The sequence below is a fragment of the Vanellus vanellus genome, assembly GCF_965231255.1.
Source record: "Vanellus vanellus genome assembly, chromosome: 22".
Classification (NCBI taxonomy): Eukaryota; Metazoa; Chordata; class Aves; order Charadriiformes; family Charadriidae; genus Vanellus; species Vanellus vanellus.
Window position 1 is genome coordinate 3,541,518 of NC_138927.1, and position 25,834 is coordinate 3,567,351.

At 50.0% G+C, this 25,834-nt stretch overlaps 1 protein-coding gene across 1 annotated transcript; it reads right to left on the reverse strand.

Moving 5' to 3' along the window:
• Positions 1–2,395: 2,395 nt before the first annotated feature.
• LOC309680396 (CCN family member 2-like) lies at positions 2,396–13,355 on the reverse strand. The gene is made up of 5 exons (XM_082493982.1): positions 13,239–13,355; positions 7,970–8,183; positions 3,766–4,017; positions 3,125–3,333; positions 2,396–2,913 (listed from the first exon to the last, which is right to left on the reverse strand). The coding sequence occupies exons 1-5, from the start codon at positions 13,299–13,301 to the stop codon at positions 2,602–2,604; spliced, it is 1,050 nt and encodes a 349-aa protein (XP_082350108.1). The 5' UTR covers positions 13,302–13,355; the 3' UTR covers positions 2,396–2,601.
• Positions 13,356–25,834: the final 12,479 nt, after the last annotated feature.

Genomic DNA, 25,834 nt, shown 5'->3' on the forward strand with positions numbered 1-25,834 from the left:
CACCTGTCCCCGGGGAGCCCCCTGCCTTCCCCAGGGGAACAGTGGGGTCTGGGGGGGAGGAAGAGCCTCTCGGCCCCCCGCCATGGCGCCGGGGGTGGGAGAGGGGGGAGCCCCCGGCTAATGTGATGAGAGGGGGATGAGTCCGTAAGCTGTTAAGCCACCGCAAAGCCCCTCGCGTTCTGGCCCCATTATGGCCAACTTCTGCTCACATCTGCTCCCAGGGTTATTTTTATCCGGGTATTAAGGACTTCTGGGTCCTTAGGCAGGCGGAGGGGGGCTCTGCTTGTTGTCGTGTCCCCCCCTCCCAGGGCAGGAGCCACAGTTTGTGGGCTGCAGAGGTGAGACACTAACACCAGCCCTGCTGGTATTTGGGAGGGGGAACAGGACCTCCCTTCCCCTCCACACCCAACCGTCAGCTTTGCGCTGGTCCCAGCAAGCTGGCGGCACTGGGGAAAGGCTGGAGGGGCAACCGGGCAGGAGCCTCGCACAGAGGGATGCTGCCAGAGATATCAAAAATAAAGAGATATTTATTGGCGTTGAGTAAAGTGCAACCTCAGTGGAGTTTTACACTCGGAAGCCGGGCAAACGGCAGGAGGAAAGTTCAGAGCCGACCTGGAGGGGAAGGGGAGGAGAGGCCCCGAGCGCGGCTGTGCTAAAAGGATACAAGAACTATACAAAGGCCTTTAACAAAAAAAAAAAAAAAAAAAAAGAAACGACATCAGATAAATTATTTACAGTTCAAATCGATTACAGGTAACAGGAGGCTGAAAGCTCACGAGCATCCGCAGGCTGAGAGAGCAAGAAAAGGGGCTGAGAGGAGACACCGGCCCCGCGTGAGCGCTTCAGCGGAGATGTGGGCTGCGGGACAGCCTTTAGGGACGGCTGGGATCATCCTCCGGCACCGGGTTCCGCTTTGGGGTGGGAATATGGGGCGGGAGTAAAGCCTCAGTGCTGCAGCGTGGCCCCTGCTCCTGCCCGGCGGGGACAGGAATTCATCGTGATTTCCAGTGGTGAAAGGCGGGAAGGATTTAAGGATCGAGATTGGGCCTTTTCCTGGATGTTTCTGCTTAAATCAGCAGAGACTGAACACAACTGATAAGACTTCACGGAGCTGCCGAGGTGCATGGGGCCACGTCGCTGCTGGCTGTGCGGGTCAGCTCCTGTGCCGGTGGCCTCTCTTGGAGCTCCGGGCCGGCAATCGGCATGTCCTTAACGGCAGAGAGACTCTGCACAGGTCTGCGGAGAGAAGGGAATCCCACTACTGGAGACCCCAACACCACGCAGCTTTCCCTGCCGCTGCCTCGGTAACTCCAGAGGTCCGCTCCAGTTACAAACACGGGCGTTTTTCTTGTGCCTTAAACTCCCTGGGGAGACCCACGCTGAGCTGCATTCCTCCAACTTCTGACCCACCAGCAAAGACTCCGGAGCCAAAACAGCTGCAGCCCCACTCTGGATGGGTGAGCCGGTGCAGCCCAGCCCCTCTCCCACCCTGGAGCCGTTTCTGAAGACATTACTGAAAGGGACAACGGGACGTGCTCATCACAGAACTAAGAACTGTCGGGAGCAGCGCCCGCAGGGGATGTGTTTCAGCCTGGCAGCCTGGCTCACCCCGGTTTCACGCTGGAAGAGCTGCTCGGGTCAGAGACAGGCCCCAGGGAACACCACCCTGCCGGCAGCCGAGGCAAAGCCACAGCCTGGCTGGATCCTTTCTCCTGTCAAGAACCCCCTTCCTGCGCTCAGATCTTCTGCAGGAGGCCCTGAGGCACGCTCCGTCTCGTGCGGTGACGCGACACAACTCGCTGTTTCCTTGTCTTTGCTGTCACCCTCAGCGGCACACAAGGGTGAAAGGAATTTAATGGGGAAAAAAGACAGCTCAGCCTCAAGCTGCCCAGAGAACGGGTCACCCCGGAGATGATCCAGCCGCTCCAAGAGCAAAGTGATGTGGAACAAAGCTGCTGATGGGAAAGCATGTGAGAGGGTGAAAGGTGGGCACAAGGATGGAGAAGAGCTTTTGCCAACTTGTTGGATCCAATTAGCCAAAAAGAATTGAAAAGCTCAGCAGGAGCCCAGCACGGGGCCAGGACCACTTTCCTCACCGAGAAGCTTTGCACCAACATGCAGCACAGCTCCACTCTGCCGGGAAGCAGACTGCAGAGCTCGGCTTTAGCTCAGGCCTCCTGGGCTTCCCCTGCCTCGTGCTCTGGGTTTGCCGCATGGTTTTGGCAGGCCAGCGGCCACGGGGAATCGTAGCTGCTGTGCTCTCAGCTGGAGACAGGCTGGAGCCACACGGCTTTGATCCACTCTCCCATCTGGTCAGTGGGAACATGGATCAAGTTGGCAGCTCCAGCCTGCTTCTGGGTCCTTCACTGACGGCTGCACCACCACGGGTGAAGGTCAGGAGCCTGGGGCAGGTGGGGCTGTTCCCCCCCTGCACCCCAGCTTGTTAGCAAGGCCACTGGGGCCACTGGAGGTGAACAGTGCTGTTCTGAAGAGCACAGCCCCTCACAGAGGGGGAAGAGGCTGCATCGTCCTGGGACGCAGCCATGAAAGCGCTGCAGAGCCCTCTTGACACCTTGGCCTGCGGATCTGGCACGGAGAGGGCTACTGCCTCTCTGTCTTGACATGGTCTCCAATCATCCTCCGGTGATACGTGGCCAGGAAGATGTCGTTGTCTCGGGGGCAGTCGTAGTGGCAGGAGCACATCTTGATGAACATCATCTTCCGCTGGAAGAAGTCCCCCTCGGGGCAGCGGAACTCCACCTCCACGGTGCTGGTGACGTACGGGGTGCAGCAGCGGCCGTCCGTGCAGCTACCGCAGAACTTGGGCCGGTAGGAATGGGTGCTAGTGCAGCCCGAAAACTCAAAGTGGAGGCTCTGACGTGGCTTTGGGGTCCGCACACACTTCTTCCCCTTCTAGGGAGAGAGCAGAAGGGTTAATAAGGACATGACATTCAGACAAAAGGTCCACCGAGCCCTGTGCTTGATCCCCATCACTGTGCAGTAGGACGCAGAAAACGTGGAAGCACAGAGCAAACCCTGCGAGACAGGCTCATGTCTGACAAATACCTCACTAGGTTGTCCCCGGCATTCCCGGTGGTGTGTCCCCTCTCCCCGAGCCCAGTACCTTGTTCTTCTCCATGGGGAAGTCGCAGGGCCGGACCATGCAGAGCCGGGTCTCCTTCTCCAGGCGGCACTGGGGGTTGTCGTTGGTTACTCGGGCAGAGATGCCCATGCCGCAGCTCTTGGAGCAAGCGCTCCACTCGGTGGTCTGCACCAAGCAGTTCTCCTGCAGGTTATTCAGCTCCGGCTTGCGTGCTGGATCCTCCCTGAAAACTGAGCCAGGCGGAAGAGACACAAGGCAAGGTTCAGGGCTTGGGACAAAGTGTGGCAGCTCCATGGCTGCTCCCAACTTGGTCTAACTCTTCAGGAACGGTAGCAAAGGTCTGATCCATCCCGTGAGCTACTCAGCCTCTCGGCAGGAGGAAGACACAGGCAAACCCAGGGCCGTTCCCTACCACAGCCCAGCTCCAGCCAGTTCTGCTGGGATACCAGAGGGCGTGCAAACCTCCCCGCAGCATCACTAAGGTCTCACCCTAATGGGTCTGGAGTTCAACGCTTGGTACCCACACGATGGTGCCCAAAGCGAGCAGTCACCACCAGTTCCAAACCAGACGTGACTTAGGGTCCCAGTCCAAAGGCAGCTTGGATCCACCCCTATCCCCCAGCAAACAGCTCCTGGCCCTGTCACATCTGCCCACCACTCACCCGCCATGGCTGTTTCAAAGCGGTTTTCTTCACTGCCCTCCTCGCAGATCCACTCTTCGCAGCACTTATTGCGAAACTTCACCCGCCGGGGGTTGGGGCACTCGGGGGACGGCAGCCGCAGGTCATCAGAGCAGAGGGGGATGCAGCCGATGGCCCCGTCCATGCAGATGCACTGCAGCTTGCAGGTGGGCTGGAAGCTCTCCCCATTGTGGTAGATCTTGCCCAGCAGGTCACAAGTCGCGCCCTCGTGAGCTGTGGGAAGGGGGAAGAGGAGAAGCTGAGCAGACGGTGCAGCGCTGGTAGAACAGTCTCTGCCTCAGGGGGTGACAGAGCTCCTGGGGAGGGACAAGTGGCCACACGCAGACTCTGCCCTGCCCTGCCATCCGGGCACTGGATGCAGCAGAAGTTGGCACATCTCATATTTGGCCCCCTGGACCCAAGGCTAATCCTGACATGGGTGTTTGAAAGTTGGCTCCAGCTGTGCCAGACCTCCCAAAGTTCTCTAGAAAAATCTCTTCTCCACTCGGATGAGCTACTTAGTGGGACCGTGTCCTCACAGCTCATGAAGAGCCTGTTCTCCAGCCCGAGGTCTGCGGGTCCGGCTCAGAGCGCGCCCCAGTCAGCACTGTTGTGCAAGTTGCATTCCTGACACCACACGTGAGCCAGCCGCTTTGCTCCTCGTTACTCCTAGCAGACCAAAAGGCAACACTCTCCTAAGAGCAGTTGGTTCCCCACATGTCTAAAGGTACCTTCAAAAGGAAAATAACACTTTGGGTGTATGACCTTTTTGGCTCCTCTGTGATGCATGAATCTCTTCTTCCTTCCAGCCACAACTTTTTCTATTTCTCTCTGTTCCAATCTCCAGATCTCTCATCTCCAGCCCTCCTACGAGTCTTTCACTCCTTCCCAATAAAACTTAAATGAGCAAAAAAGGAAACACAACAATATCTGACATGTAGGAGCAATATCCAGCCTGCGGGTGCGAGCACTGCTCGCAAGTTCTTAAGTCTGTATTAGCCAAAATTTTTCCAGTATAAGTTTTCCAGCACAAAACTCTTACTTGATTAAGAGTTTTACAGGCACAGACCAACATCAGGAATGTTTTCAATGAGAAACAACCGAAGCATTTCAATTTGATATCAAAGATTTCCTTTATGCTCTTACAATAGCTCAACAAAAATACTTGCTGGACAGCATCCACAGGGGGAAGCATTTTGCTCGGGTAATTATTTTAGATACTATGAACATCAAGATGAAACATTTTGATATAACGGAAGTGGAAAGTTTTGACGCAGCCAAACGAGTATTCTAAATAACTCATGGAAAGTTTTGAGATTTTTTTTAATATATTTTTTTTTTTCTTTCAGCCCGAAATGAAATGTTGAAATCTCAGAGTTGTCCACAGCACAGAAATCCTGCTTTTGGACAGTTCTCATCAGCTGCTGCTTTCTGCAGTCCTGACCATTAAAAAACAAAAAACATCCATGCAAACCTCTATTGGGAAGTTACCAAAAGGAAGGATTCTTGGCTGCTTGCGGAGGCTTACCAGGAAACCTGATCTATTTTCCCCTTAGTCCTGCTCGCCCGTGGAACGTTGTCTCAGACAGAAAGTGTTTGGACCAAACAAGGAGCGAGAGCCTCTTTCCATCCCACCTATTCCTTGAGGGGACACAAATCCTTCCGGGCTGCTAATGCCTTGTTTCTAACCAGAGCTGGATCTCAACTTGCAACTCTTCTCAATGCCATTGGTATAAAAATACTCCTGTGCTCCTACTTAGAAGTTTCAAAATCCTCACTTTTTCCATCAGAGCGGAAGCCATCCACTTTCCCTCTACACAACCATTCATACTTATTTTTAAATCCTCTTTCACTGTTTTTCAGCCCCAGCGCTCTCCCTTCCCGATGAACCGATCGTGCTGTTCCCTCAGCAGCACTCCTCCCCACCCAAGGAATGGCAGCCTGCTCAGGGCTTTTATTATATTTTCAAAACTCAATCGTTTTGTCATGCCCTTCATTACCCTACAATGACCTCACTTTCCCGTTGACCTGATCCAATTAAAGCCCCAAAACGGATTGCGCCAGCAGAGTGAGAGGACTCTTTATTTACCAGCTCCGCTTGGCACCACTGCCACCTCCCGCCTCCGAACGCCAAGCCCAGCCAAGGAGACTTTTGCCCTTTTCTGCGGGCAATATGGCAGAGCTCAAGCGAGCCGCTCCAGTAGCCGCAGCTCTGCCAGCTCCCCACACCCACCAAGGCCACCCCACCACCCTTTGGCTCTCCCGCTCTAGACTTACTACGGGATCGTGGCTACCTTTCCGATACTCCAAGGGCTCTGCAGGAAGGCATGAATTCCTCTGCAATACATGAAACACTATGTCCTGTGATAACACTAAACAAATATACAGCAATTTTCACTCTGATGGTTCCCTTCCTGTCTCTTCTGATACAGCCTTCAGGCCGGTACCCAACCTAGAAGCTTTTCCATGACACCCGAACATCCCTCTGCTCCTTTCTGCTCCCATCACATCTGTCTTATTTGGATCCCTCTAAGTCCTCTCTTCTCCATGCACAAACACTGATCTTTCCCTTCATTCAATTCATCGCTCCACCTTCAGCTTCCTTCACTGCCTCCAAAATCCCCCATCTTCCAAGAGATCAGTGTGGACATCACAAAAACATCACCCAAGGACATGTCATCCCAAACTCTCAGTCCAGTTTAGGGAGATATCCTGGTCTATGTCCATCTGGGATTTTTGCCAAGAAAATCTTAATTTCTCATTTAAAAGGAGGAAGGACAGTTGTGGTTTTCGAGACTGATTTTCTACGCAGCAGAGATCTGGGACATTCACTCCAAAATCTTTGGATCAAACCCATACGTCACGGTGAACGTGAAGCACTTTCTTTAGAAAGATGTCCAGTCTTCACGTGAAGTCTTCGAGATGGAAACACCTCCACACACCTGAGTGAATTATTCCAGTGATTTAGCTACCTTTACTCTACAAACATACACCTCATTTCCAGTCTTAATTAAGCAGTTTACAGCTTACACCCATTATTACGCCTACGTTTCCCTTATTAAGCTTCAATCATCAGCTCTTAGGTGTATCAATGCCTACGGGAAATACTAGGAAGCTCATGCAGCTTCTAAAGATCACAATAACCGGGAGAAAAATTAAACAAATAACTTATAAAAAATTCTCAAAATAAAGGAGAAAACACCTTCTACAAGTTAAATCTATTAATTAGAGTGAAAAAAAAAAAAATCTATGCGATCCTGGCACTGCAAAACAGTGGAGTTCTACCCCAAACAGCCCTGCCTTGGGATGGTGCGAGTGGTACGGCTGCCAGATGCCCCGTGCAGTGGCTGAATGCTTCCCAAAGCGTTCACATCAGCTTTCCAGCCCTCGTGTCTTCCTGACTGTTTTGAAAAGCTTGAATTGAAAAAAATGCTCCGCTCCTGGCAGAGACAGGGGCAGAGGAGTCTTGTTTTTAAACAAAGAAGAGGAGACTGAGGAAATATTTATTTTTTTTCCTCTACACCAAAATAATTTTTGCATGCTTTAAAAATAGCTACTAAACAACAACAACAAAAAAAAAAAAAAAACAACAAAACCAACCTATTTTTCTTTTCTGGCTGAAAAGAGGCAGCAGGAAAGAAAACAGGTCTGCATTTGTATTTACCTGGCTCAGTAATTCTCATGTTCTACATCCACGCTATTTTGCAAACCAGTCGTTCAGCTCTTTCCGCCCCCGTGCTAAAGCCAGAAATACAGTATGCCTCCTGCATGTGAGCAGTCGAGTGCAGAACGCCAATCTCCAGTGCAAGGCACTGAGATTTTGGGTGAGATTTTCCAAGCAGCTGGACTTCCCAGTAAAAGTCCAGCTTGCTGGTATTTACCCGCAGGCACTACAGGGCTAGAGGGTGTCTCCTAACAACGTCACGGGAACAAAGGAGAGTCCCAAACCCCCTCTCGTGCCTTTGGGAACATCCTTCACTGCAGGAGGACGTAGGTTGCGTGTGTATCGGTATCAGCGAATCTGTTGGCTCGCAGGGCTGGCACAGATCTCGCACCGTGACGCTGGATGAAGCTCCAAGCGCTACAGGAAATTCTGCCGATGCCGTGGGTTTTCTGGGAGGTCTGCAGGCAGAGGGCTGAAGGGGCCACAAGAAAACCGCACGATAACAGAACATACAGCTCTCACCTAAGCAGATCCCGCTGCCTCTGTGGATTTTGGAGAAGTCGCAGTAGAGTCCCTTGTGATGATCACAGGGTTTCTGCAGGGAACAGAGCTCGCCAAGCTGCCTGGCGCACACCTTGCAGCAACCACAGGCATCCAACACGTGGCTGGTGCCAGCGGGGCACTGCAGAGGCTGGGAGGGACACTGGCATGGATACGTGCAGGCCTGCGGTTCTACCTGGAGGGCAGACAAGCCATGGAGAGAATGAGTCTCCCGCAAACCAGCCAGGCGGAGAAATGAAAAACACGATTCTGCTTCAAGCACAGACACCCCATCAAGAGGAGGGAAGACCGACTTCGCCCGCCACCGGAGAGCCCTGCCGCAGAGGGTGTGCGTGCGGCTCCTCAGGACTCTCAAGACTCAGCTTTTTCTCATCCCTAATTCATCTGGAGCTCAAGGGGGAAAAAAATGCCACAGGGAAGCAGGGCCAAAACAAACAGGACAAGCAGTAGCTTGGAGACCCGTGCACAGCTCACCCCCTCCACTTCCCTGGAAGCAATAAAGTAGTAATTATTAACAGTAAGCAATTCCCAGCTCTTACATAGCACTGCTCAGGAGAAAACATCAAAGCACTCTGCAGCAGTATCATTAGCCTCAGTTCGAAGATGGAAAAAGCGAGGCGCATAACAAAAGGACTTGCGCAAACTCAGCCAGCGCTGAAAACCAACCCAAAGGCTCCCCAGTTCCCTTTTGTCCCCTGGATCTCACACTTTGGTCGTTATTCCCACACGCCCTCTCCTCTCCCCTTTCCAGGGAACGCAGCGTAACCAACCTTCCTCGGGACCTTGTGAGTCTACAGCTGCCCCGTTTGGCAGCATTTCACAAGTGCTGGCCACCTCTTGAAACCCACCCTTGGCTTTTATGCCACTTCAGATGTAAACAGGGATCAGGCTCTGTCTGAAGGAGGGTTACACCGTCTCTGACAAACCCAGGATGCTTCCAACGCTCCAATAGCTCAGTCTGTGGCATCCTTGTCCCGCATCAGCTTGGAGCGGATACAGCAGCCTCAGCTCTGGAGGTGCCCAGATTTGGGCAAGATGTCAAACCACGACTGTGAAAAGTGCAGAGAACATGGTCTGAAAAGACCCTCTGATATCTCCTCAGAAACATCAGTGTGCTAACTCTAGCCTGGTTTTCTGCTCAGTTTCTGCCCGCTAAAATTTTCCAGGTAGTTCAGAGGGATGCAAGAGCACTATTCCAATTTGTAGTGCTCAGGTGCTGTGCGCTGCTGGACACGGGTCAGCTCCCACCCCAGGGGCAGCTGCTGCCGCGGGGCCGATACAACCCTTGCACATAGATGGTACCAGAAACACGCTTTGGGATCCTGTATTGCTGTGAGCCGGGGCGAAGAGGAAAGCACCCAGCAGGACAGACCCCTCGCGGCTCCGCTGCCAGACCCGGCCACTGCCACCCAGGGAGCTGGAAAGAGCCCGGGGGCAGGCAGGAGGGGGGAAACACCTGGAAGAAAGGCCAAAAAAAATATCTTGCTACAGCTCTGTTTGCACTTGTTATATCCCATCCAGCCCTCGCTTGTGAAACAGCTTCCTTGGATATTGTGTTTGTCACCAATAACAGTAGTAAAACTTTTCCAGCTGTTTTGACTGTTGCTCAAAACAGCTGCTCCGACTTTAGCTCCCACGGGGTCAGAAGATGCCAACTGCTTTGTATTTCTGTAACCGTCAGCACAGTATGGTGTAGGACAGGGATCGGTCTAAATCTTAACTCACAAGCCCTCCCAGAGTCTCACCCTGCTCAGCGGGAATCGGCGTAATTCTCCTTGAAAACTCCAGCGCAAAGTATTTTGGAAACAAGCCTCTCCCGCCTGTAGCCCAGCTGTTCTCAGACGGCAGTCTCAGAGCCGCTCGCTGGGAGCTGGCATGTCACAGGGATCTCTTCCCGACGGCTGAAGTGCATTAAAAGACGCTAAAAATACAGAAACGCTTTCCTACTGTTTTTCATGTATGCAACCGCTGCAGCTGCCAAAAGGACGTGTTATTCAACCACGGATGAGTGGGTGGGGGGTACATGAGATCATAAAAGAGGCGAAGCATTCCTAACACAGGACCTATATTAAGATGCAATCCATGCACTTAAAAAAAATAATGACAACAAGCATTTTCCAATGCAGTGTCAGCCACAGGCCATATAAAGAAACACTCTCAAAATAGCTCTCCTACTGAAAAACAAACCAAAACAACCTCTTTCAGGACAACAGAGAATGCAACGGAATAAACCCCCACCGAGTTTTCTTTCTCACCTTCATTAATCATTGTTGGTGCTGTTTATTTCCTTTAATAACTCACCCAAAGAAACCAGACCACCTGGTTTTACCTTCTGTTTACAATCAGCTTCACTTCCTCGTTCTATTACGGCTCTTTTTCAGCACAAGAACATCTGGATTCAGCTCTCCGAGGTATCGGAGACCCGCTGGGTGACTCTGCACCCCTACCTCTGCTGGGCTTCATTTCCCCCACCTGTGAGCACAACCCCGGCTTAAAAGGCCCAACTCATCCGTATTTGCAGGGCTCTTTCCAATACTTCAAGATTTTCCAATCAGTCAGCTCAGACATGCCTTTCCATCACCCAGTCCACCTGGCTCCAGGGTGTGTTGGGGCTCCTGTTTGCTTGTTTTATTACTGAGCAAAGTCAGCTCGTGCTATTTATACCTCCGGCTCCTCTCACGAGCCCGAGAGAGGGGAGAATGAGCTGAAATCTTTTTTGGCTCATGTACGCTCAACAGTGAGCACTGAATAACTGGCCGGAGAGGGGAACTTATTGAGTTGGGAACAGCTGGTAGAAAGTCAACGTTGAACCAACTTCCTAAAGTTCTCCATAACTTTGCTTCCACAGCAATTTCAAATAGGCTAAATAATAGATTATATTGGATGTGTATGGAGCACCCCCACCCTGCATTATTTTCAAGGACTGCTTCTAGGAGTTGTTTCAATAGAGTGTGGAAACGGCCCAAACTGTCCCAAAGAGCTGCAAGGACTCGCATTCAGGGCTTTGGTACAGACCCATACGTACCACAAAGAGCAGCATTTCCGCGTAACATGCCACCAACCCGGGTGCAGAGGGATTCACGTGAACAACATTTAATTTTCTTCCCCTCTGCAGAAGGGTCTGTCCCCAGAATTACACTTTTACCTTCACTGAGCAGGATCCTAACCTCAAGTTCTCGATAGCCTTGACCTTGCTTCCGTTGAGGTGGCAGCCCGTTTCTGTGAACTTCAAGAGGAGCAGAACAGAACCAGTATTAGAGATCAAAGGTAGAGATGTAAGAAAGTGCTAAAGCCTGGAATATCAGCTCTCCCTGCTCCTGGCTGGCAGCTCTCATGCTGACCACAAACACCATGTGTGAATCTGCCATTCCCCGGACCCCTGAGCGACGGCCCAGCCGCAACGGGAGTACAAAGAGTCTGACTAGAGGGTTCCCTTGTCTGTGCTCCATACGTGTTCTCCACCACCAACTCCCAGGTCCCATCTGCTCAGCTGACAAGCCAGAACAAGCTTCCTCCCAACTGCCAGACCTGAACCCAGTTACCTGGGGGGAAAGAAAAAGTCAGAACGTTCTTCCTGCTTCATATTCACATAAAACATCTTCCCCCTACGCCCGCAGGAAGGCGCGAGTCGGGGGACACGAACTCACGCCACTGCAGCAGTTCTGTGGCATCGTCAGGATTTCTCAGTCCTGATCAGTCAACGTCCACGTGAGCCCGGGGAACCAGCTAAGAGGGCCAAACCAAAGAGGATTTTTAAAATGCGTTTGGGCTCGTGACTGCATTCAAAGGGCTGGGAAAGAAGCGTTTTGAAGCTGAGCTAGCTGTTTGCAAACTGCTTTGGGAGCCAGGTAGAAGTAATATAATCAACACCTAACTGGTTCTTTCACACTCCAAAACCGGCAGTAGATAAAGCAATTAAAACACAACTATTCATGCACTCCAAACACTGAGTGATCGTGGATAATACCTGCTCTCCCTCCATCACAGGCTCTCAAGGCATCTTCCCCGGGTCACTGCAGCACGTCGTACAACAGCCTATTACGAGAGACGAGAAGCACTATCCCCATCACACAGAGAGAGCGCGGAGGCAGGCAGGCTTGGCCAGGCTGAGCCTGGCAGAGCCAAACACAACTCCCAGCAATCCTGGTGCTACTCTCACCTCTGAAAAACACAGGAGGCAGATTCAGGAGCAACAGCTCTCGTTTACTTGCTCGATCCACTAAACATCACTCTCAGAGCTCAAAGAAAGTCAGAAGTCCCATTTCCAAGGCAGTCGGCAGATTTAGAGAAAATTACATCATTTCAGAGCAATAACAAAGTGTCACAGCGGTGGGATCCGCTGCCATCGTTTATACGACCGATATGATGCTGCCAAAGCTGGGGCAGTGCAAGAATCAAGATGACCATCTCAAATAGCAGAAATTACCCTTAGATCCCAGTGGCGTTAGGTGTACGGGACACCTTTCCTGGCAGGAAAGGGGCTGGCACGTGCTGGGTGCTGCCAGGAGCAATCCAACAGACCGAATCAACCAGAAGTTTATTGCATCTATCAGCACAGTAAGCCACGCAAGGCACTGGCTCTGTGAACCTGATTTCTTCACCGATCCAAAAGGCACTTACTGCAATTTAGATACATTAATGACTGCAGCAATGTTCCGGCTATTACTGGCACTGCAATAGCACACTGAAGTCCTGAGCAGAATCAACCACTCTGTCAAACACTTGTATTAACACAAAAACAGGCACAAATCCTGCTCTGGAGAGGCTGCAGTCTGACTTCTCCCTCAGGATCACTGTTTTGGGGAACACATGGGTGGATTCAGTGGCAGCCGGGGAAGGATGGTGACAGTAAGGAACTGGGATACGAGACTTTTATTCGTTGCAGGGACATAAACTCAGTGACTTCACCTCTCTCTGTTCTCTTCTTCCCCCTTGTAAAGCAGGGCTGGCTTCTAGCTCACAAGAGAGGAGTGAAACAAAATCCATTCGCATTCGGCCAAGAGCTTTGAGATCCGCAGGTGACAGGCGCTAACGCGCGGTGCAGCTCCGAGCACGGTTTAGTTACACAGTGCGTTTGCGTCGCTCTGCTAACAGCCAGCCTCCTCTCAGAAACCTTCGGAAGCAGGTGGCAGCTGGCAAGAATTATTCAGCCTAAAGCATTCGCATGCATCGAAGCAAGAAGCTGCAATGGCTCAGCCAGCGATCGGAGCTGCTGCGGTGCAATACATACCCAGCCAGGTGCAAGGAGCAGGAGGAACAGGGTCCAGGTCACTGTCCCCAAGTTGCCAGACATCCCGAGTAAAGGGAAGGGAGGGGGTTCAGGCTGCCGGCTGACTCACTCCTTCTCCTTCGGAGTTTCTCCTCGCTCTTCGGAGAAAGTTGCACACCAGCTCCTCTTTAAATAGCCTCCTGGAGGGGGCGTGCCCCGCACTTGAGTGACAATCTGGAAAGCAAGCCGAAGTGGGTGCAACAAAAAAAATGTCCAGATTCCAGGGAACATGAGCAGATTCCTGTGGCCCTGGCAGTTACGGGGCTGCCGGCACCGCCGGCAGCTCAGTTACTTTCCACATGGGTAAATCAAATCCCAATAAAAGCAGGATTATTATTTTTTAATTTTTCCTCTTTTCAACTCCAAAAGTATGAAGTCTGGGGCAGCTGTCTTGACACAACCCCCCTTTCCCTACCTACGTCCATTCCTTTTTGGCTGCGAGAGCTGAGGACTTAAATAAGCAGAGCTTTGTGGTGCCCAATGTTTTTCCTTTGAACAGGAGGGAGAGATGGAAAGTTCAGCGCTGTTAGGCGCAATTAGGTACTGTAACTGACCGTGCATCGCCAGCACTTGGTGCTGCCAGCTCTGACAAACGAAAGTTTCATGACTATAAAGACTGCTGTCTGAACTCCTGCAACGAGGAGCTGCTTGTTTTACGAGGCAATGAAAAGCTAGGGGGTGAAGGTTATTGATAAAGGAGAGCAGTTTCCCGTAGTGCTTTATTTGCGCCCCAGGATGGATGCAGTGTATCGCACGTTTTATCTCGGGGCATTTTTTGTTTGCTGCTGAAATACAGAACCAGGCTTCTGCACAGCCCGCACAAAAAGACCTTTAGAATATGAAAGAGTTGTTTTGTGTATTAAAAGAGTTGTTTTGTTTATTCCCAAACAGCAAGCGGAATGCTGCCATGGAAAGATGAGGAGAAGGAGTGCAGCAGAGGGCACTCTTAGTCCTTGCTGGCCTGGGGTGTGACAGAGCAGGCTGGGTACCAGACAGGAATCCTCTGTGCCGCACTAGAAGTGGCACTTCTTAAAAAGATGGAGCTGTGCCTTTGAGTCAGGGACCTTTCCAGGGGAGAAGCGGTAGAAGATCTGTGTATGTACTTCGGGCCAAGATAAAGCAAAGGGGCAGGAGCACATGCAGAATGCCCTGTGCCATACAGTCCCTACCATAACCCAGCAGAGGGTGCCGGGAAGTAGGACAGAAGATGAAGAAAAATATAGGGAGCGTGTAGTGGGTGATTTAAATTCATCCTCCTTCCTTCCTGCCTCCAAGTGTAGGGCATCTTAGCTGGGAATCAAACCCTGCGTATTACTCAAGTCCTTTTAGGTCCCTGTGCAACACCAGATCAGCCTCCACACTCCCTATGCAGCTGTTTGTCCACTGCTGAAAACAGACAACTCCGACTCTTAATTAATTAGCACTTGGAAAGCCCCTTGGGATTTGGGGATGGAGAGCATTAGCACAGTGCAAACCACCTCAGATGCACCTCCTTCTTCTCCTCTTCAGTAAGATGAGGGATTTCACAATCATTTCCGTAACAGCTACCTCTACTAATGTCACAACGAAGGATTATGTCTCTCACACAAAAGATTTAATGTACTGGAGGTGGCATAAACATCCAGTGCCCTGGAGCAGCTCGGAGCTAAAGGCAGCCTAGCTGGATATACATTCCTTCCCCTTTTGGAAGGCTTGGCACCTTAAACTATGTTGTCGCCTAAAATTAGCTGCTCACATTTCGCAGGACACTCTTGCACTGCTCATAAATAAGACAGGGATAAAGTGCTACACACCTCTGTTCTCATTTTCTCACACAGCAAGAATATAAACCACAGCTGAATTCAAAGCCATATGGGGCAGTCGGAGGTGTTATATTTGCACCTTTTTAAAAGGACAGTGCGTAATGTATGGCTCGATTCATACGTTGCTCCTTGTCTAAGAAGCAGCAGTTGCACCTTGAGCCATGATCTTCCCAACTCTGCTTTCAGAATTTCTTTTAGCCTGATGCATGACCTCAAATGAACTGTTCAACCAAAATCATAATACTCACTCACCTGTCAGGAGTTTTGTGGGGAATATTCAGCACTAAACCCGCATTATGATGGCTGATTAAGTTCTCATCCTACAACAAAAATAAAGAATAATTCGATTATAAAACACCCTTACCAGGCTGCTCATCATCATCCACCTGAATGCTTTCATCTTCCCAGAACAGTGGCATAAGGAAAACGTACAGAGCTGCAATCCTGCCCATCCTTCGAGCCACCTTCTCTCTGCCATGGCCAGCCAGCTGTCACCCTGCCTTGCCAAGAGATGAGCGTCTGGATCCACTCTAGCTCCTTTCCTGGATAACAGAACCAACATCCTGCACCAGTGTCTTCGCTGCAAAGCGCCAGGATTGGTGCCGAACCCTCTGAATGAGGGTTGCTGGGGGCTGAGGAGCCCGCTTTGCCTCTCAGAGCCCAGGGGAAGCCTGCCACAAAGGTGCCTTTTTGCCATAAGCTGAAAAAAAAAGCAGAGGAGCCGCAAAACATGAAGGACAAGTGTCAGCTGGAGATCCCTGGATTTGGGGAGCTCCCTGCACCCATGGTCCAAGATTTTCTTAGGGCACTGCGACAACCAAAACTACCCCTAATGCTAGCAGCTGAACTGTTCACCCCACTGGACATACCACTTGCCAACAAGCAAGAGAAGAACACGAAGGTTGAGTGACTCAGAATGATCAAAGGGAGGAAACACCCAAGTTAACACTGATTTGCGTCTCTCGTTTTTGCCTGAGCTGCCTCAAGTGAAGGGATAAAGATGTCAACCCTGATAAAATCTCCCCCAAGCAAAGAATAGTGGGTGTTTAATTCACCTTGTTACGTTCTTCTGGGTTCACTCACCATCCCCAACCAGTTACTTTCCTGAATTTATAGTAATTATAAAAAGAAGGCATTTAGATAGTTGCTAAAAATCATGTAAGGCTAAAGAATAAAATTAAGGCAAAGGACACAGTTTTTTGGCTCAGTGTGATCTCTCCCAGTGGCACTCTGCCTGCAGAAGCCAAAATAAAAAGCCGGTACAAGCAGCACGGTAAGGGCAATCGTGGTCACCCAGTCCTCAATGACTTCAAAGCTGTCCCCTGTCTCAAAGCTGCTCAGTCGTCCACAGGACATGCTGGTGGCTCTCAGGACTGCTCCTGGTGGGATGTTTCCATTCTCACAGCTGGCCAGTCTCAGCAAATGTCACTGTTGACAGGCAATCACTCTAATTTGGCACTCTTAACTTTATGAGCTTCGCTGAAATTATATTAAACATAAATTTGGCCCAGCAGAGATGGTGAGGTTCATCCAGCTAGATGGCCTGAAACACAGGAATTTCATTTCATTGTTCATTACCCAGCTACTGATGCCTGCTTGCTGCATCCTGCTCACATGCTTACCAGGCTAAACCGATTGCCAGATTTGGGGCCATGAAGGAGTCCCGTCCCCTGCTTTTTGCCTCCTTCTGTATTTTGAGGATAAGATACAATTCTTAAGATTGGCTGGGTACTTTCACCCAGCTTCTCCCCTGACGATACACGGCTGCAAGACTTAAGTGACACTGTTGATTTCTCCATCTGTGGCATATTACTAATAAAAGAACAAAACCCATCAACGTCTATCAAGGCCATAAATTCGCTGCAAGGTGTGGAAGGAGTTCTGCAGGTCTGCGTGCTTTGGGGTAGGACAGGTGAGCAGTCGCTGAATACTTTTGGGCTAAACATGGTTCTCAGAGTCTTAACAGCTGAGAAGGTCTCTTCCAGACCTGTGTTCCAGTTCAAGTTCAGTTCTAATCAGCATCAGGGACATTTGGGGTCAGATTCATGCCATCTAATCCTTAGGCACTTAATTAAGGCATCTACATTAGAAGCCTAATCTCTCTAGGCTCTCTTTATAATCAGTGGAGAAGTACCAAAGCTCCTGAACTGCCTCTGACGGTCCCTATCTCCATGGCTGCTTACACATCAGCTGTATCACGGTGTTAGTTGCTGCAAATTGTCAAAAGAAAGTGTCATATAAAGGCAGCACCAGAGCCCAGCAAAGGCTAAATGCTACAGCAGATCTCGCTCCGATCTGGGCGGGAAAGGCTACGCTGCCCTAAGGACCGAAAGGGCAGGAAAAGCCACCCCTCGCTGCTTCAGCACAGCCTTGGGATGAAATCCTGACTGCAGGGAAACACCCACTGGCCAGAGCAGAGCTAGGATTCCCCTCTCCGCCTGCCCTGCCAGATACTGCAGCCCGAGGGCACGCTGCTGTGCCCATCGTTTAAGAGAGTCAAGCAGGGAACAAATTTCATCCCTGGCTGCAGAGTTCACTAATAAAGTCTACAGTTATTTTAGTTCTGGGAGGAACGCTCCATTGTATTTGAGGATTTATTGTGAAATCAAAGCCTATCAAGGGATGCAAAACTTGGGATGGGTGGGGTGCCTGTTGATGTCCTTTTAAAGGAAGTAAATATATAAAAACACTCTTGGCATCACGAGTGCGGAAAGAGCCAGTGCTTAGACACACAGCTTGCCAGCAAAAGCACACATTTTCTTCTGGGGAAAAAAAAAAAAAAGCCCCCCTGGAGCCTCTTGGCAGGAGACAAAAAGCCAGTTTGCAGCCTACCAAAGAGCGTACAAGCAAGGGCACCCAGATGGGCTACCAGGAAAGACACTAAACCCCATTTATCAGCGCACAGCATTCCCGTCTCAGAAGGGGTGAACGCTTCTACAGACATTCGTGCAACAAGAAGCCTTCCCAAAGCAGAGCAACGCAGGTGTTGAGCTCTTTGCAAAAAGCAGGCTTTGATTTGGGAAGCAGAGCACTTGACAGTCTTCCCCCTCTCTTTTGGCCTGTTTGTGTTGCTGTGAGAAATCTGGCCTTTCACCCCAACCCAGAGCATAGCCAGCTGGGAGGCTTTCAGGCCAGCTAGGACCACTCCAATTATCTAACCTGACTTCTCTCCTAACACAGCCTGGAGGATTTTGCCTAAATAATGCACAAGATCCTGCAACAAGGACTTCCGTGACCAACTTCCATACTCTGCCTCCTGGCAGGTTACAGCCAGCTCTGAATGGGGCCAAGAGACAGAAGTTCACGCACGGACCAGGCCCTGGACTAGAGCTCTGGGGAGTCCGACCTAACAGCCAGCCCTGCTGCAGACCCCCTGCATGACCCTGGGCACGCTGTAGCTACAACCCCTTCAAAGACCGGTCAAGAAAGGGCTGCAGGCACAGCATGTTCCCTGACCTGGCGGTGCCTGGAGGCAGCGTGGGCTGTGCAGACCTGTCGGAGAGCATGCTCTGCACTGGGAGTGCTTGTGCAGGCAGGTGCCCCAGGATCCCTGGGGCTCAGCATCCAGGCTACTGGTCCACGAAGAAAATCAGACCTGGAGGGCAATGCAGACAAAGCTGCAGGCCGGCACTTCCTCGTGCCTCAAGGTTTCTCAAGGTGCAATAAAAAAGTACCTGTGACCTGCAGAAAGCACAGGTCTCCACTGGCAATGTAACAGCAGGGGATCTTCTGAGACCCTTAACAACTGCAAAATTTGGATGCAAAAGCGAGCCACCATCACAGCCAGGAGCATCTGTGCCGAGGCATTGGCTTGCACAGAACCGCAGGAGGAACAAGCCCTGGGAGGAAACAGTCAACTGCACCCACCTGTGAAATGGATGCTTCCTTGGGTTTTTCCACTTCTTAACTTACTGCATGCTTAATTATCCTGAAGGAAAACTTCAGGGAGGAAGGGTATGCTTAAGGTGGCCTTGGGCAGGCTCATTTAAGGAGGCCTCCTGAACCACAGGACTCCTTTGGTGCACAGCTCTAATGCACCTGAACAGCAGTCTGTCTTCTATGGGATTTGGTCCTCACAACACCTGCACAGATGAGACACAAATGGATGTGCGCAAGGTAATATAGCCTGTGAAAGAGAAGGGACGAACGTGAGGTCTCTCTCATTATGGGCTACTGTATTTAATCACTGGGTTCTGCCACCCCCTGGCTAAGCAGCCACTGTCATAATTATCAGGAGCTTTTTGTAGTGCATAAGCCAGGCACTGCTGTGTCTATACAGCACACTATACAGATCACTGGATCCCACCTCTGGCATCACTTAAGCTCAAAGGCTCTTTGCCCTAAAAAATCCAGGACTCAGCCCCTCAGTCAAAATAGCTCTGATGAAATGTATAGGTCTTCCCTAATTTATACCAGCTGCACATCTCCCACAGACTCAACAGGCAGCAACAGGTCCCTGAGCTCTGCCAGGCTGGTAGGACCTGGAGGGGTGGGTGGCCTACCAGGACTTGTGTGTATCTCTCATTAGGGATTTGGGATTCCAACAGGAGCCTGCCCACACCTTTCCCATTCAGGTCTTGGAAAAATTCCAGCTCATTACATGGAATCAGTGAGTAATTTAGGTTGGAAGGACCCTTAGGTCACCTGGTTCCTCCTGCAGCTGACCCCAATGCAGAGGATAGAGAAGAGGGGTAGACTTCAGAGGCCAAGAGAGAAGTGCAGGTCAATGGGGTCTGCAAGTTCAGCAAGGCAGTGCTCTCACCAGCCTGTTCTCAGCACATGAATCTTTGCTTAGCTTTCTAAGCCCTCGGGGCTGTAATTGTGAGCCAGCCTTTATAGAGGGCTTGCACCTTTAGAGAGGCAGGGACTTCTCTCAGCTGAAGGGGGTGTTAACCTTGGAATATAATGTAGACACCTTTGAAATTAGCTGTAAGCCAACTACTTCACTGCTGATTGAAGAATGTGATCTTCCTCGGAAGGTCTGTACAAACTGCTGTAAGTTACACACTGATGAAAAATAATGTGTGAATTGTTAAGTGTGGGACTATCGCTTACGTGTTCTTAATTCTTTATTTTCGTTACAGGCACACATCTATGAGGTTGATCTTTTATACATGTTTTTCATCTGTTTCCTTACTAATAGATTTTTTTAGAAGTTTCACATCGCAAACATTTAAGAAAAGACAAGTCCCAAGCTCCATGAATAGCCTTGTTATAAGAATGGCATCATTTTACACAACATGAATAAAGAATGCATTTGCAGCCATCATTGTCTTCAGACAGACCATACTCACGCAAGCTGAGGAAGACAAAATGTTCCAGCAGGCTGCAACCTGCGTGAGGTCTCTAGTGGGACTTTCACATGAGCAGAGTCAGTGCTGTGCTTCTGGGCTGCAGCAGCGCTCTGTACGTTGGATGACATGTGCTGGTCCTTCTCTCCTCCCCTAGCCCCTTCTCCTAAAGAATTGCCCTAGCCCTCTTCCTCAGAAACCTGTGCAACGTTAGAAACCTTCCCGATATATTTAGAGGTGACAGTTTTATTAGCTAGCAGTGGAACATTATTAGTTCTGCCAACAAATGCTGCAATTTTTCATACCATTTTATGTATAGATACAGTGGCATTACTGTTACAAATCTGCTTAAGCCACTTTAAGTCCAGAGCCTCTATTTTCAGTATGGCTTTTGCCATACTGTCTTTAAAATACCCTGTTGCTGGTAAAGCAACCGCTATGACAGACTACTAAAGCATTTACAGTTTAGGCCATTTGACCCCACAGATGCAGCAACAGATGTTTTCAAATAAGTTTTACAAAGCCTCAGTCTGCTGTTGTTGCTGTTTTAAGGAAGTTATTTGAACCAATAATTTTCATCTCTATAGTTTAAATTGCTTCACCCTCAGAAGCACGATGTCATCTGGCAACAGAGGTGCACAGAGATGGGTTTGAAAGCAGACCTTAGGTGAATAATACTCCCTTGTTTTTTTCCCAGTCTGATCCTTGCGATACAGCCATGAGTCAGGTAAAAGAAAAGCCGTAGCTGGTTCAATTTCTTTGCCAGGCAAATAGTCCCAAATCATCTTTACTCTAATGCCTCTTTATGCAGTCATTTCACAATGTTCTCCCTTGTGCATTAGACTGAAAATTAATAACCTGCCTGGCAAAGACAGGCCAATCTGTTAGGTCAAGAGGCTTTGTTAAAATACAGTTATTGGGAATTCTCAAATTATTACAATTTTCAGCCCAAGATGTTCTGACCTCAAAAAAGGGGATAGGTAAAATGAAAACTATGGAGCCTGGCTGTGTTTCAAGGAGGTAAGGAAAAAAGGCTTCTCCTGCCTGGGCAGCCCTTGGTCACTTGGCACCCAACACCTTCAAAAACCACAGAAGTGTTCTTGACTCTGGCATTAACTGTTAGAGCTCTGTGTGTCCCTGATGTTCCGAGCGGGGAAATAACTAACCAGCTGCACAGGCTCACCAGTGTCACTGCCTTTCTGCCGAAACGGCGAAACTCGCCCTCTCCCTGTGCAAGTCCCCTTGGCCGGGTGAAGTTCCTTCTCTGCTATGCTCATCTTCCTTCAGAGGAAACGGTGAGGGCCAGGACACAGCTCAAACGCCCGCAAGCCCTGCAAGCCTGCTCAGTCTGCCCCAAACGAGGAGGGCTGGCAGGGCCGCCTGGATCCCTTTCCTAGAACAAAGGAAACAAACAAAATTACTTCCAGCTTCTCAAATCCTTCTCAAAATAGTATGTCAGCTTGGTCTGTACTGCTACCCTGTAAAAAGAATTTGGAGAAACAAAAGGAATGAGACAAATTCCCATGCTCGCACTGGAGCTTCAGCAGAATATATGTGGGAAAGAGACCGCGATGCTATTTTAAGCCTTAGGTGTATTTCAAGGGGATCTCAGCTGAAGAGTCCAGGGAAGAGTCCAGGCTGTGCTGAGTCAGAGGGGAATCCCATGAACCAGCCTCATGACAGGGATATAAGACCCTTTTTCATCTTTCACATGACCTAAAATTAGAGTTGAAAGAAAGAATCTTGTGGCAGAAAAATTGCCCGCAACAAAGGGACCTCAGGAACAGAAGCATGAGGTTAATTTGACACTGCGCTGATATAACAAAAGCCAGAACTCTACCCCTAGCATTCCTGTGGCAACCACACAGTGATTATGCTAGTCCCTGGTTTCACTGGAGGATGATTTCAGCTGGCAGTGGGGCTCAAGTGATGTGTTCACTGCAGGATGAATTTCTGAGGTTATATACACAGCACTGGCAGTCATTTTAAGACTAACTTTATGGACAGTCATCCCACAGCTCAAACAAAGTGTTATGAGGTACAGAAGAAAATTTAAAGCAGCATTGTTGTGATCGGCAAGGCTTTTCTCTTCCAAAAAGACTGCTGAAACATTCTGCCTGGTCAGTGGAGCTACTGGCCATGTGCCTTTTCATGAGCAGCAGATGGTCTTCAAAAGGAGATGCAAAGAGCAAAGCCGCACAAACAGCAGGCAGAGCCCCCAGCGCTTTCTGGAGAGGGCTTCCCACAACCCCAGTCCATGGAGCCCCAGTAGCACCAGGGTTTGGTGACCCGGCGTTGGACTCAGATCCGTGAGCTCAAGACCAATTCTCCCTTCTCAGACTTACTGGTGTTTACTGCACGGCCCCCCACCGGGCTTGGCTGGCTGCTGGTGCAGCTTGTGCCAGTGTCTGCTCAGCTCTTTCCCACACTCAGAATCTCATTTCTACTGTTCCACAGGCTACAGCATGGCTAGCCTTTAGGGGAAGACGTGTCAGTGCCTGCAAGCTCGGTCTCATCTGCTGCCATGAGCTCGGTACAGCCTCTCCCCCAAAGCCAGCGCTGGGAGGTCATCGCTTGCCTTGGGTTCAAGCGCCAGAAACACCCAACTCAGCAGAGATTTCTGGCTCAGAAACTGCCACTTCCATAGGAGCCTCCGGGGAGGGGAAGGGATAGGCTTCGCTTAATTGTTTTGTTTTTAAAGTAGCACTCTCTCATCCTATTTTTGTCCTAGTGTTGTTTTAATTGGACAGCTCTAAACTCTCCTCATTCAAAAGGAGGGAGAGAGAGCAGACCCTTCGGTTTTACCGCTTCCCTACAGAGGGATTGTTGCTGTTCCAAGTTTTCCCACCTAATGACTTATCAGACAAAAGGGAGAGAGAGCCCTTGATCTGTGCCAATGACTCCAAAGTGGCGTGGGGAACAGCAGGGTTGGGAAGGAGACAACGTGAAAGGGTTTTCTGTCTTCTCCCCTGGAGTTGCCACTTGAAGTCATCGTGCCCTGTGAATACCGTTGAGGAAGGTGACGGGCACGGCAGGGAGGCAGCGGCGTAGGACATGCAGGCAGTGTGCTTGGCAAGAAGCGGCTGACTCATAGCTGGAAGACAGAATAGAGCAGCTCAGGAAAAGGCGCCTTGAAATAATCTTGTCACTCGAGTCTCTCAGGTCACGCCACAAAATGAGCTCGGGGAGTGGCCCATCTTCTTGCAAGGTTTATTGTTTTATTTGGTTGTGGGTGAGTTCTTCTCTGAGCGCAGGTGTTCCTGTAACTAAGCAACACCTCCCATCAATTCGTGGCCGAGTGAAGCTGCAAGGGAACATCAGGTCTGTTCCCCATCTCTTGAGCGCTGCCGTCACCTCAGCCTCTGCACTAGTCAAGTCTCGCTTACACACAGGGTCAGAACCAGGTCCTTTCTGCTTCCTGAGACAGAGACACACCTGCACTGGGCTTCCTGGGCAGATGATTCCATGTACAGCTTTTAAAGAAGGAGCTCCTAATTCTGGAGTATCTGGGGTTGTTGTGCCCCAGGTGAGAGCTCAACGGGCAGTGCGAACCTCTGGATTTTGGAGGGCATCAGCAGAGCCATAGCAGGAACAGTCAGGAATCATCAGTCCCCATGGTTCTTCTCCATCAGACTCTCTCCTCAGATGACAAGAGGGACCAGGTACAAGGAAAGGTCTATTTTCATCTTGTAGATGCTATAAAATTAAACTGGAGAGAGCATGCTTGTGTCGTGCAGGCTGATGAGCCCCTCTATAGTAACAGCTCTTCCCAGGTGTCATGTGCTTGCCCTTTTCTTAGGGAAAAAGGGTGTAGAAGGCATTGAACAACCGCAGGGCTTGCACCGCAGTAGTCTGCTTAGTGGCTGCTGGAAAACAAAGAGCATCTTCAGCGCTGGGGGCAGGAGCAGGTCCAGCTGCAAATCTTACCCCTGCTTTGTGGATGTAGAGCATACCTGCCTCATAACACCTCCTAGGGCCAGCAGTTAGCACGGCTACAGCTCTGGTGAGCCTGGCTTTAGTGGGAAAGTTGATACTCTCCTAGCAGGATTTGGTCTTTCCCCAGGGAGGGTGAAAGCATTTCTCCTGTCCTTTCCTTTCCTATGCAGAACGGAGAAGCAGTCTTATCCGACCCTGCTCTTCCCATCCCAGATAAGTGAAATAGTCATAAAAGCAGATGTATGAGATATGAGCGAATGCGAGGGAGGTTAGGTGCTCCACGGCAGTCGTATTATCCTTCCACATCCTTTACAGGAAGACATTCACCCCATAAATATCATGGGTTATGGCTGGGCCTGGAGTTCACGCCGAGTTTAATGGACTGTGCTAAGCAGGCAGTGTGTGTGTGTGTGTGTGTGTGTGAATGTGCATGTGTATTTCTTCTCTCCTGCTGGAGGGAAACTATTCTGGGTTCTCCCTACCTGACTGACGGCTCCTGAGTCAGGGAGCTCTGTGGCTCTCCCTAGGCTAAATTAGCATTTATAGCATAGTGCTGGTGTATTTAAGGAGGGGAAGGAAGGCAAAACCATCCAGTATCAGTGAATAGAGAGTTTCTTCATGAGAGCTACGGGAACCCGAGATCTGGAGAGAGCTAGAAAACATTGAATAGAGGTAGGGCCTGGGAGGACCCACACCAGTTTACACCAGTTGAGCATCTGACCTCAATTCCCTTTGGGCTTTTGGCACTCAGACTGCTAGGATGCTTTTGGAAATAATGCTAAGCATTTGCCTGCATCTGTAGACCCCTAACTACCTTCAGTTCAGCACTGGATCTCAATTTCTTCTGGCAGTTGGGGTTGTTTTGATCAAGGTTTTGGCCTGCCTGAGGGCTCAGAGCCAGTAGAGAAGCTGCTGTCAGCACCCCCAAAGCTCAACCCCCTCCTCTGTTAGAGCATCCTGCTCCTCCACATTCCCGTTACATGTACCTGGAACTGCTGTGACCGTAGCAGGATGAATCCCCAGTTAAACAGCCGCAGGAACTGTCCCTCTGCAGTCCCCTGTGGCATTAATCAACACGCTCCCTCTAAGGGTTCCTTCTTTGTTTACAAACTAAAGAAACCCAAATTCTTGCATTACTGAGAATTTCCGCTCAGCTGTGGGTCACATTTTAAGATTCCTCTGTTTTTCTTTCCAAGTAACAAATGTTTGTTTTGCTGAAGAAAAAAAAAAAAAAAGGAGTGATCCTGTTCCACTCGAATGGGTGTAAATCAGGAGTAATTCCACTAAATCCAAGGGGCTGGGAGCAGGGAAAACTGAGCATGAAAATTGTATCCTGCCCATTTCTATGAGCATATGAAGGCCAGATTTCTTAATTCCTTTACCCCCCACTGCTTTTGTTCTTCCCACCCTTGCCCTGTCTCCCTGTTAGAAAGAATGTCATGACTGGGATGTCAAAGAGCAGTTATCACTAGATGTTTGGTTGGGGGTTTTTTAATAAATATATGATGTTCTCCAGATGCTAAAGAAC

Coding starts and splice junctions, on each gene's coding strand:
- LOC309680396 (XM_082493982.1), bottom strand. CDS start 13,301: ATGTCTGGCAACTTGGGGACAGTGACCTGGACCCTGTTCCTCCTGCTC. Junction 4,018..7,969: donor AGGCAGCGGGATCTGCTTAG/GTGAGAGCTGTA, acceptor CCCTTCCCACAG/CTCACGAGGGCGCGACTTGT. Junction 2,914..3,124: donor TCCCCATGGAGAAGAACAAG/GTACTGGGCTCG, acceptor CTCTCTCCCTAG/AAGGGGAAGAAGTGTGTGCG.